We start from the raw sequence: 12,383 nt of genomic DNA, 5'->3' as shown, positions 1-12,383 counted from the left end.
AAGCCTCTACCTGGGATTTTCCTTTGGAAAAGTGAGTTTGATGTTCATTTGTTTTCGCTGTGATGTTGATTTAGAATAATACCCCCGTGATCCTGAAGCAAAGCCAAGTGTTACCGGCATGCCTGGGGAGATGCTTGCTACTTGTCCTGAGGAGGTGGGGTCTCTCACCACTGCAGGTTGCCTGACAGAGACAATGCTGAGCTCAGCACAGGTCATGGTGACATTGGAAGAAAAGGGGGATCGAGTCTGGCCAGCCTCCTAGGCACCAGTCCTCCTTTATCGGCTGTCCTCCTGGTCCCTTGCAAATATCTCGGTGTGGCAGTGTGTAGCAGCTGAGCCCTGTTTGCTCTGTGAGTCCTTTTATCCCCATCTGTGAGATGCATGTTAATAGTTGGGTTCCTAGGCTGTGGTCACTACCTTTGCTAGTGCTCGAGGCTTCTGTTGTGTTTGGTTTCATGTTTTGATTTCTCTCTGTCTTTTCTCCTTTCTTCCTTCCTTCCTTTCTTTCTTTCTTTCTTTCTTTCTTTCTTTCTTTCTTTCTTTCTTTCTTCTCTCTGGTTCAGCAGAAGGGGAAAAAGCAAATCTGACAAATGACCATATTTCACCTCAGCTAATGCACCTGGGCAATAGACAAGTTTGGGGGTGAATTGTTGCTGTGAGGGGCAAAATGCTCCTTCAGTCAGGGTAGAAATCCAGAACAATGAAAGGTGTGCTTGTTTCGAAAAGGTCCCATATGCTTTCCAGGGACTCATTTGGGAATCTTTCAACAATTAAATTATTCCATTAAGAGGTGGGGCTGCCTTGTTGGGGAGGGATAGAGCACATATAAAAAAAGAAAGAAAAAGAAAGAAAAGAAAAGAAAAGAAAAGAAAAGAAAAGAAAAGAAAAGAAAAGAAAAGAAAGGGATTTTGTGACCAAATGGTACCAGGGGGAAAGCAGAGCTAATAACTTGTTAAATAACTGATTTTTCTAATCCCTTTTTTTCCAGCTTATTTCTTATGAATGTCGGATAGCTGCACCAGCTTGGTGGGGAAAGGGTCTGATGAATAGCACAAAGACACTAGCTATTCCCTGGAGGCTGTCCCTTTAAAGGAGAATCCCGGTTTATTCTGGGGGGCAGGGAGGGGGTGCACACGTTAGAGTAGGAGAGGGGGTTTGGAATAAAATGAAAAACCTTCCCCTCCGTAGTCATTTTACTAAGGCACAAAGATTGCTTCCTAAACTGGAGATGCTAACCTCAGCCAGCGCCTTCTATTCTCTTCAAGGGGATTTTGTCAGGCTATGGATTCATTTACAACTGTTAGTCATGTGGGCATGTGTGAGGGAACAGATGCCAGTTTAATGTATTTAGCCCGAAGTTACAATTTGATAGGAGCCACTGTCAATAAGTCCCAGGATTTCAAGCGATTTCAAAATCCCTCCCTCTCCCCTGTTTGGAACAGTGCCCAGAGTGCCTCCCTCCCTATCTCTCATCCCAACCCCCCACCACCACCAGCATCCCCCGGCCCCTCCTTCTTCTCTATTAAGATCAATATTCCTGCAGGTCAGGGGCAAGCAGCAGATGGGTCACGGGCTTTTTGCAACCAGTTCCTTTTACAAGCAGCAGATTGCAGAACTGGATCTGGCTAATATTTGAATTCCTTTCTTTTTTTCCCCCTCCCCTTTTTTCTTTGCCTCTTTTCACCCCCTTTGTCCAACACTCAGGTCACTGAGGTTCCACCAAAATATGGAACTTGATTTTGGACATTTTGACGAAAGAGATAAGACATCCAGGAACATGCGAGGCTCACGAATGAATGGGCTGCCTAGCCCCACTCACAGCGCCCATTGTAGCTTCTACCGAACCAGAACCTTGCAGGCACTGAGCAATGAGAAGAAAGCCAAGAAGGTACGTTTCTACCGCAATGGGGACCGCTACTTCAAGGGGATTGTGTACGCTGTGTCCTCTGACCGTTTTCGCAGCTTCGACGCCTTGCTGGCTGACCTGACGCGATCTCTGTCTGACAACATCAACCTGCCTCAGGGAGTGCGTTACATTTACACCATTGATGGATCCAGGAAAATCGGAAGCATGGATGAACTGGAGGAAGGTAATGTAAGGGTGGTGGCTCCTGGTGGGGGGTGGCACCCTTGGCTGTGCTTACATTTCTTGGAGTACCCTGAAAAAAATTCGGGGATCGATTTGTCAGAGCACCAGCTTGATGCTGCGACTGCTGAGTCTATAGGCAGTGATGGGGCCATTAGCCATTATCTTTCATGGCCTTCAGTTTCTGCTGGCGTTGGAGCATGGATGGTGGTGACAATGCATTGTGCTTGTCTGCCAGGGTGTACAAAGGAACATCTGAATTGTGTCACTTTCTCTAGATCTTGTTCATAATTCATTCTAAGTAGCATTACTGAGGCAGACCACGAACTCATTAGGGCTGCAAAATGAGGAAGGAACTTTGGTTGGGTTCACAGAAAGATAGCCAAATATCCTTTGAACTGCTGAGAGACTATTTGTGCATGGCAACGCCTGGACATATGCCCCTTAAAAGCAGGACTTCCTGGTCATATTCACGAAGGACTATACTTTTAGGTAAGTGGTCACTGCTCAGCTGTCGCTTCTAAAAAGCCCACTCCAGGGTGTGTCCCTAAGGCTGAGGTCATTGAGAGAAATACCAAAGGAAGCTGGAGGTATGTCTGGTATTTTAATAAAGACTCTTCCTATTAGAATAGGAACAGACTCACTGTACCTAAATCCCTTTAAAGCCTCTCTAGACTTTGGTATTACAACTGAATGTTATGACAAGGTTGTTGAAAACCCAACAACCTGTGTACCCATTCAAATATAAGGAAAGTCTCAGCTCTTACCAAAGCCCGCTCGTCCACAATGCCTTTTTTGTGGTTATTTAGAAAATAGATCTTGGGACACGTGCTTAGTATTTTACTTTGTCAAGTCAGTCATATTGTGGATGCCTCCCTATGCCCACTCTCAAGTGGCTATGACATGTAACCAACTGATAAGGCAAATGGCCCTCCCCCAGACCTCTCCCTGACTCTCTAGCCCTCCCTCCTCCCCCCTTCCATTCCCTGAGCACAGGTGAGTTTAGAGCAGGCAGATCTCTCGGGAAAGCAAATTATGAAACAGCCCACAGGGAACGGGAATCAGCACATTAAATGACTTGGTGTGGGAGTGCCCTGCCTCCACTTCACTGCTTCTAGGTTTCTTGTGCTCTTAGACAAAGGAGCATGAGGGCTTCCCTTGCACGAGACCACGTTCTCACACTTAGCTGCTGTTTCTCAAGTCAGGTCAAGTGATTTGGGGCCAGTTACTTATAAGTGACAGTGTCCTTATGGCTACAGGATCTGCGTCTCAGGGCTCAAGCCTGAGGTTTTTCCACATAGCTGACCTTGAAAAACAACGCTGAGAAGGCTTAGACTATTGAATTGAGTGCTGGATGGCCAGGCAGAGGTTAATCCTAGGCTTTTTCTGCACATTGAAGGATTGACTATCCTAGCCCATGTCTTGAAGGAGAGTCAGGGCAAACTGGATGGACTTGGAGTGAGATTGAGGGAGCTGTCCAACAGAGTAATTGATAGGGTGTGTGTCTTTCGTCACCATGAAATCCATATCTCGGGTGAATTTGAGGGGTGTCTCTGTAATAATTGTCACAAACAAAGCACCTTGAATCACCCAGTGTGTCCTCATTTCCCCTAGCTGTGATTTTTTAAAGAGCGTGACAGATGACAGGACAGAATTCTGGACCCGGGGACATTGTATTCGGAGTAAGAATTAGAATGTTCTTGTGTCTGATATAAGAGAAGTATCATGCACACATTTCCCCCCACAAGTCCATTTTTTAACATACCTTGCTCAAGGACAAGCCCTTGATATTGATTTTTCTTCCTGGATATGTGTGTGTGTGTGTGTGTGTGTGTGTGTGTGTGTGTGTTTTGTGATAATCTCAGTTCAACATAGATAATAAATGTAATTTTGAAGACTGCACTCTTTCTCCTGACCCTTTTGAGTCCTGCTAGATTGGATTCCTCCCCTGGGTGCATGGTGGTACTTCCTGGGTTATGCAGAATGTAAATAAGGTTCAGTTGCATTTATTCATATACCATCTACAACCACAAGCTGCAGTGGGCCTCAAGCCCCTCCCAGTCCTGAGTACTGCCCATGCAGTCAAGGAAATTCTGGGGTATCTCTAGGATAGTGTTGAGGAAAGTGACCAATCTTCCCACTTCTGCCGAGTCAGATGGGAAAGGGCACTGAGATAAGGCAGATAAAGAGGAAAAAGGTCTTTTCTCTCCTGTTTTGTCCTTTGGAATGACTTTTCTAGGAATGAAGGACAGAAGTCCCTCACTTTGTTCACCATTGGAAGAGGTTGCCTGAAAGATTAAAAACATTCATACACATTGCTCTCCAAAAGACTTCACACTGGAGAAGTTTGGAAAGAGCCCTGGTGAAGAGTAAGAGGCAGTGGGTTCTAGTCATAGAGGCAGAAGGTTATCACAGGAAAAGAAGTCTTTGGAATGGGATTTGTTGCCAATCCAAGATCTGCCACCTGCTAGCTCGTGTGACCTTGGGGGAAACCATTTAGACTCCCCGAGTCTCAGGTTTTCATCCGTAAAGTGGGAATAATTGCTTTGAGGATTCAATAAGACAATGAGTATGAAGTATTTACTATTATTTCTGGCATACAGTAACACTCAGTAAAGGGTATCTATGACTGTTGAGTTGTCCTCGTTTATAGCTGGTTAGCCACATGACCATAGGTCTGTCCTTATCATCTCTGTGAATAACCTTCTTTTTTTTAAAACAGCACGTTTGAAGAAAACAACCCTTTTAAGGTGTAATTTGCATAATGTAAATATCACCCATTGAAGTGTACAATTCAATGATTTTTAGAAAATTTATCAAGTGGTACAACTAGCATCATAATCTAATATTAGGTCATTTTATTCATCCCCAAAAGGAACCCTGTACCAATTGACTATCACTGCCCATTTCCCTCATTGTCTCCAACCCTAGGCAACAGCTTACCTACTTTATGTCTCTACAGATTTGCCTATTATGGAAGTTTTATATAAACTGAATCATACACAGTGTGGTCTTTTGTGACTGGCTTCTTTCCCTTAGAAAAATGTTTTGAAGGGTTATCTGTGTTGTACTTTGTATCGGCACTTTGTTCCCTTTTATGGAGGAATAACATTCCAGTGCATGCATGGAACACCTTGAGTCTCTGTTGTAATATTCTTATCTGTAGAAAGAGACTAGTAACACCTGCTTTCTTTATCTGTCAGGGTGGTTGGGAGGATATAATGAGATAATAGATATAAAAACCCATTGACAAGGTAAAACTACAGCTACAAGGTATTATTGTTAATGATGTAAAAAAAAAGTAATATGATAATGATGATGCTAGCGAGGGATTGGGATGGCCAGAAGTTCCCAAACCTGATTGCCTTTCAGAAACTTTCAGAGATTTGGGAAAATATCAATTCCTAGGTCACACCCCTGATCTATGGAATCAGAATCTCTAAGGCTAGGGAGCCAGAATCTGTCTTTTTATAAATCTTCCCAGGTGATTCTTATGAGCACTTACACTTGAGAAATACCAGATTAGGTGATCTTGATGGTCCCTTTCAGATAACTACAGTGGTGGGAGTTCCTAGGAGTGCAGAAGGCCTTGTTCTTGTGTTTGCTTTTTTGTTTTGTAGATCTTAAAGGAATGATGGAGCATAGAACATACTATTTCCAAATGGCCACGTTGTTAAATATTTAGACTAAAAGAAAATGAAATAGAAAAAAAATCACTCTGGCCTGTGATACTCCTTGTCTAATACCTCTAGTCTCCTGTCTGCTAGATACTGAAAGTCACAAGGGGAATGTTTTGGGCCCAAATAGGTTTATTTATGTCAGCTTTCCCACACTCCTTGGTTACACAAAGAGTCTTGGCAAAGCCATGAAGGCTGTGGTTATATATGTATTAGTCATATTCCCAGTGGGTCAATGAATGAAACCCACCACTGACTTTTCCTTTTGTCTTGCTTAGTCTTCCATCACTAAGTCATTCTCCTTCCCTTCCTGCCCAATTCCTGTCCACACTTCCTTGTTTGTGAGTACCCAGATCAATCTTAGGGCTATTGTTTTGAGCATTATTACGTGGACCACAGGACAGAATATTTCCAATTGGGACAGTCTTGTTGGAAAATCTGAGTTGAATGGCGACCCTAGTTATGATCCCGTTCCTTTGCCATAGCTCATTTGAGATGAGATGAGATGAAACCACTTTCTCACTAATTTATCCTCTAGCTATTAAAGCAGGCACATCGCCAAAGAGAAGCATTTAAAGATACCTGGGAGACAGATGCATCATTAATAGATGTGATGATACAATAAAGTATCATTTAATATTTTCCATCTTGAGTGAGGAAGCTCTGGCAAAGAGGAGAAAGCCCAGGCAGAAGTGTTTCTGCGCTGAGGAAACATGAATGCACTTAATGTTTTTGAAAATGGGGTCCTCCTGAAAGTGAAGGGAGGTAGACATTAGATCATCTGGAGCCCGCAGCTTGCTCCCTTCCTGCCCTTTCAGCTGTGCTTCCATGACTTCATTTCCTTACCTCCTCATCCTGAAGCAGGTTGTCAGTTCCAGCAAATTGTCACCTTCCTTGGCTCTGAAGCTAGCTTGCCTTCTAGACTCTCAATGGGTGGGAAATGGCCCCTGGAAGCTGCGGCAGGGTGGGAACCCAGCTGTGTAAAGGTGCAACACACCTCATCCAGCTCCAAGTGCCAGGCAGCTGGGCGTGCAGGAAGCACCGAGCTCTGGCAGCGGACACTGCAGAGGTTTGCAAAATCAGAACGAGGAAGCCTTGGTCTAAAGAAGTAACACGTTTGATGTCTTTCCAGTAGTACAAGTGGAGAGTCCTCAGTAGTGGGCCCCTATTTCTTTAACATTTAATGACCATAACAACTTTACCTCCTACAGCTTTGTGGGGATGGAAAAGAGAAGCAAATTCCTTCTTATAGACCTTTAGGGCTGGAAGGGGACTGAGATGTCGCCTAGTGTAATACCTTCAATTTATAGATGGAGAAGCTGAGACTCAGAGATTAAGTGATTTGCCTGAGGTCACACCGCTCATAAAGGCCTGATTGGGACTGGAATTCAGGTCTGTCTGACTCCCCAAGCTGCCGCCCTCAACCATCATAAATATCCTGCCCTCTGGTAGGGGATGTTTTTTTACGGGGGTGGCTATGCATGTGTGGGGACAGGGGTTGTGTGGGAAATCTCTGTACCTTCCCCCTTAATTTTTCTGTGAACCTAGGACTGCCATAGAAAAAATAAAGTCTTACAAAATATCTTGCCCTCAGTGTGCATCAGCAGGGGCAGCAAGTGGCTTCGCTGGGTGTTAACCATAGAGCTCCTGCGTGTGGCATTTTCAGCAACTGGACACCTCTTAACCAGCAGGAAATCGTTATCTTTAAGGCATGAGACCTGCGCAGTGGTCATGTTATGTAACGATCATAGCTCAGTTCCAAGATGGCTGCCCTTGCTTCTTTCTTTTTTCTTTCCTTGGGCTTTTGTTCCTTCTCTTTTCATTTCGCTCCTTTCATTTCCTTTCCTTTCTCTCAGCCCTTTCTTCCTCCTTTCCTCTTTGCTCTTTCCTTCTTGTTCCCTCTCTGTTTCTTCAGATTAGGGCTTTAATGATAACGAGAGGTGGAACTTATTAAGTGCTTAGCATGCATCAGGCTCTGGGCTCAGCACTTTATATCCACCATCTGATTTGTGCCTCACTCCAACCTTTGAGGTAGGTACTGTTACTATCATTCCCACTTCGCAGACAAGCAACTGAAGCCAAGGGAGGTTAGGTAACTTGCCCAAGGACACACAACTAGGTATCGGAGACCCCATTCTGACTGACATCACATCAGCTGTTCTTTTTCCATTGCTCCATATTGGGGCCAAAAGGAGAGAGTGGAGAGACTAAAATGTACTGTTGGAAGGTGCTCAACATAGATTTGGCCGAGAGCTGGGCCCTCTGGAAAGTTCTTGGTGCCATATGATACTATAGCTGTCTACCATCATGTTCATTTTCATCTGGGGGTGGTTAATCATACTCATAGTTCAGAGGCTTAAGAGGTTTAAGACATGGGAGCAAAATAAGTCCAGAGTCCTAATAGGGCTACACAGCTGACTCTCCAGGGGAGACTGTAGATGAGTGAAATCATAAATATATAGCCTCACACATTTCTACACCACCAGTTGTCAGAGTTTTAAAGTACTTGACAAGTTCTGTAAAACATCTGACTCAAAGGCACTAACCTCTTGGAAGATACCCGTGAATCTGGTGGAGTGCTAAGGCGAGGGGTCATCTCTAGGCTGTGGGGGATATTGGCTCTGACTAGATGGGGGAATTGAAAGGGCTCCTTCACCCTTTGAAGTCACAAACTAAAGACCCTAGCCTCTAATCACTTGGGTTAGGTTGGATTAGCCAGCAAGGGAGCCAGAGAAATTAAGGTTTCTTTTGGTTGAGTTCTTTGACTACTCCATCCTGGGGGTCTTTGTGTGTGTGTGCGCGTGTGTACCGAGTGGGAGAAGATGCCCATGTTCACCTACAAACTGTCTCCTCGTCCCCCTGTCAAGACAGAAGACTAACAGCCTCTGGGACTCAGGGCAGTGTTGGAAGCCCCTCACCCTTCCCCTTCACACATACGCATAAATGTCCTCAAAAGTGTCCTTGAGAATCTGCCTGAATCTTCTCTCCGCACTGAGAAATTTATTAATTAACACGACTTAAAGGATTTGATGCTACAGCAAAACAATCAATATTTGCAAAAAGAGTGAATTATCAACCGGTGTTTCTGAAAGTCCCTGCATGGTTCTCCTGCTGAGACCAAAGGAAGAGCCATCAGACTATAATTGTGTTTAATGCTTTCTTTGCCCTGGCCAGGGTTGACTTACTTATTTCTTTAGAGTTATTACTGATGAGTTAAGCCTGATTAACTCACTCTAGTTTTCTGCAGCTCGACCTCCGGATGAACTTCTGTATACCTTGAGGCTAATATGTTTTACGCAACAAATGCAGCCTTTTCCAATACTCTCCCCCCCAGGCTGAGACTACCTCTCTTCCTCTTTTCTCCAGCTTCTAGTCCCAGGTGTCTAATCCCCCCCACCCGCTGCCCCTTGCCTCTGGCCCCCGTGTTTCTTCCGCTGCATTAGTCATTTCCTCTAGCCCAAGGTAAATGTGAAAATTATGCTAGATTCCTCCAATCTATAAATCTGGCTGTATGATGTATTCTCACATCTCCACCTCATTACTTGTGGCAGCCAAGGGTGAGCCTTGGAGAAGATGGCCTTGAACACACAGATCGAGTGTGTAGCGTTGAGGAAAATGGAAAGATGAGGGGTGGGTGGTGGAAACAAGGCAAAGTATTTCTCAAGGAACGGCTAGATTTGCAAACACAAGCAACAGTATGTGTGTGTGTGTATGTGTGTGTGTGTGTGCATGTTGTTATTTAGATAGTTTTTCCACTTGGGTGTGGGGGTGAGCAATAGAAGACACAACTACACACACACACACACACACACACACACACACACACACACACATTCAACACCCACATTTCACATTTCAGTAATCTACTGCTAGCCATATACTCTGTGCAAAGGACAATCTGGCTTCTTGACAAGTATGTACTCTATGCCCAATATGCAAGGACACTTGGGTCACTTTAACTTGGATTAAACTGTATTCATTGTGAAAGTTCTCCTTGGTTTATACTATAACCATGGAATGGGGCTGTGAGTTCAGAAACAGGACAGGAACATTAAGAAACAGAGACATGTTAAAAACACTCCAGTAATGCCCCTTAGATATTAACAAACATCCGAGAAATTGACATAGGTATTTCAATTGCAGTAAAATCCTATGAAGCTTGAGAACCCGGCTTGTTAGATTATATTTAGATGTGTTCATTGTCCTTGAAACCCTTAACTTTATAGGATTTGTCAACTTAGGTATGCCATTATAATGAAGAATGTTTTGCTGATGACTTGCCCTTGAATTTGAATGAGCTGAGTTGTTAGAGAGAGAGCCCAATTAGAAATTGAGCCTACAGCTGGTTATTATCACCATATCTCCAAAAGTCCGACTCCAAGGTCAGTGTGCGTTAGTTTGGTTAGAATAGTCCATATATCTGCTATTCAACTAATGACTTCTTATTTCTTCCCTTAGGGGAAAGCTATGTTTGTTCCTCAGACAACTTCTTTAAAAAGGTGGAGTACACCAAGAACGTCAATCCCAACTGGTCTGTCAATGTGAAGACATCAGCCAATATGAAAGCCCCCCAGTCCCTGGCTAGCAGCAATAGTGCCCAGGCCAGAGAGAACAAGGACTTTGTGCGCCCCAAGCTGGTGACCATCATCCGCAGTGGCGTGAAGCCTCGGAAGGCCGTACGTGTGCTTCTGAACAAGAAGACAGCCCACTCTTTTGAGCAAGTCCTCACTGATATCACTGAAGCCATCAAGCTGGAGACCGGGGTTGTCAAAAAACTCTACACTCTGGATGGAAAACAGGTCAGTACTTTTTTTTTCAAAGTACTCTTCTTCTCAGTTGTTCCAAATACCTGGATGCCCACCCTGTGCCTCAGGCATCATTTCTGGTTGGAGGACTCTCCCTCCACCTCTCATCATCCCTACCTGAGATTTTCGGTCTCACTGGGAAGAAAGGTCTTTTCGGCAGACCAGGCAACGGACCAGACATCTGAGGCTTTGAAATTCAATCTGCTTCCATCTTATCAAGTCGGATGGTCACTTAGCCTCAGCTTTCTGATCTGCTAAGCAGAGGACCTAGAACCTAGGTCCGACACAGTCTTACAAATATCAATGTAGCTCTTATGTGATGCAACCTTGATCTTTCGATGCACGTGACTCAAAAAGAGATTTGCTGGCTCCTTTCTTCTTAGGCAGCCTCGTGTTGGTGTTCAGCGTCCTTTCTGGTGAAAAGAGATTGAAGTAACCCCTCATAGTCTGTGAGAGGACTCAGATACAGGGGAAGCCTTGAAGTGTCTGGTTCGTTGTCTTTGCCTCACGCTAGACCACGTTTTTTCTTTCCCCATTTTCCATGTGACATAGCTGTCTTAATTTGGTTCCACTGATGGTTTTGTGTGAGAAAGGGACTATTTCAGGATCCTAAAATTAGCCCAAGAAAGATGCTGCCATCTGTTCCTCTCCAAATCAGGTTCTTCATGTCATTGGTTATGCTACTAAAGTGCCACCTATATTAATATCTGGGAAAGAATGCAGCCAGGCGTCTCCATCAGACAGATGCACCATTCTCTTGAGCATAGGGAGCTGTAAATGTGTGACAAAATACGTTCCAAAGGAATTGGAACAGTGGTTGGTTCTGTTGGCTCTAAAGGGAAGCCTGGTCCCTCATCAGAGAAGACAACTGTGGATTATTATCAGTCCATACTTTCTACCCCTTAAAATACCTTTGGTGTTTGAACAACTAGATAGATTCTAAAGAAGCAGACTCACTATACATCAGAGTGACTGATGAGTGTTCAAATGCAGAACGATGGCTCATCCCGCAATTTCTGATATATACCGCGTGTGTCCAGATTTTAAATTTCTGGTAAAACTCAAACTCACGTATGTGGGAACTTTTCTAAATTTGTGACCTCTATCTGTTCCTCATTTTGTGATCTGAGCGACACCTGGAGGCATTGGTTGTATGTGATCTGTGTTTGTTGTACCAAAGCAATTGAGTTTACCTGCAATGGGAAAAGCCCCAACTCACAAGCATCTCTCAAAGAGTATCTCTTTCCTGAGGACCAAGCACATAATAGGAGTTTCCCAGGAACAGGCTTAATCACTGGAAACCTCATCTTGGAGAAATAGAACCTAGAAATTTTGGGACCATTGGATCTTAACATTGACAGGGACCTGAGAAGCCATGACATTTAATCTCCCACCTGTGGCAAGGATATACTCTACCACCATTTTAATTTCATAAGACAGCCTATTCCACTGTTGAAAAGCTGTGAGTTTTAGAAAGATTCTCCTAATATTGGGCATAAGTCCACTTCTTTATACCTTCAGCCTCTTGAAGCAATGCATGACAAACACAAACCAGAGACATAAGACTGGGAATCGGAAGACTTGGTTTCTAGTCTTAATATTGCAACTTACTATGTGACCTTGGGCTAATCAATTCACTATCCGAAGCCTCCTGCTTCTCTGTACAAAGGGGCTGATCACACCTGCCCTACTCAGGCTCACAGGACTCTCCTGAAGATCCAAAGAAATAATGGATATGAAAGCATTCCATAAATTGAAACACAAGATGTAAATATGTATGCATATAATTCACCATTAAATGAGACAATTGCTAGG

General features: G+C 44.0%; 1 protein-coding gene across 1 annotated transcript in view; it reads left to right on the top strand.

Annotated features, from left to right (window-relative positions):
- Nucleotides 1–1,165: 1,165 nt before the first annotated feature.
- Nucleotides 1,166–12,383, top strand: part of DCX (doublecortin) — a 99,492-nt gene continuing 88,274 nt past the window's right edge. The window contains 5 exon segments of the mRNA XM_026478757.1: nt 1,166–1,265; nt 1,268–1,333; nt 1,336–1,384; nt 1,705–2,090; nt 10,222–10,562. Of these exon segments, the coding sequence (XP_026334542.1) occupies nt 1,166–1,265; nt 1,268–1,333; nt 1,336–1,384; nt 1,705–2,090; nt 10,222–10,562 (942 nt within the window).

The sequence above is a fragment of the Ursus arctos genome, chromosome X, assembly GCF_023065955.2.
Source record: "Ursus arctos isolate Adak ecotype North America chromosome X, UrsArc2.0, whole genome shotgun sequence".
NCBI classification, from domain to species: domain Eukaryota; kingdom Metazoa; phylum Chordata; class Mammalia; order Carnivora; family Ursidae; genus Ursus; species Ursus arctos.
The sequence above is the reverse complement of the archived record's forward strand: the minus strand, read 5'-3'. Positions and strand labels throughout refer to the sequence as shown.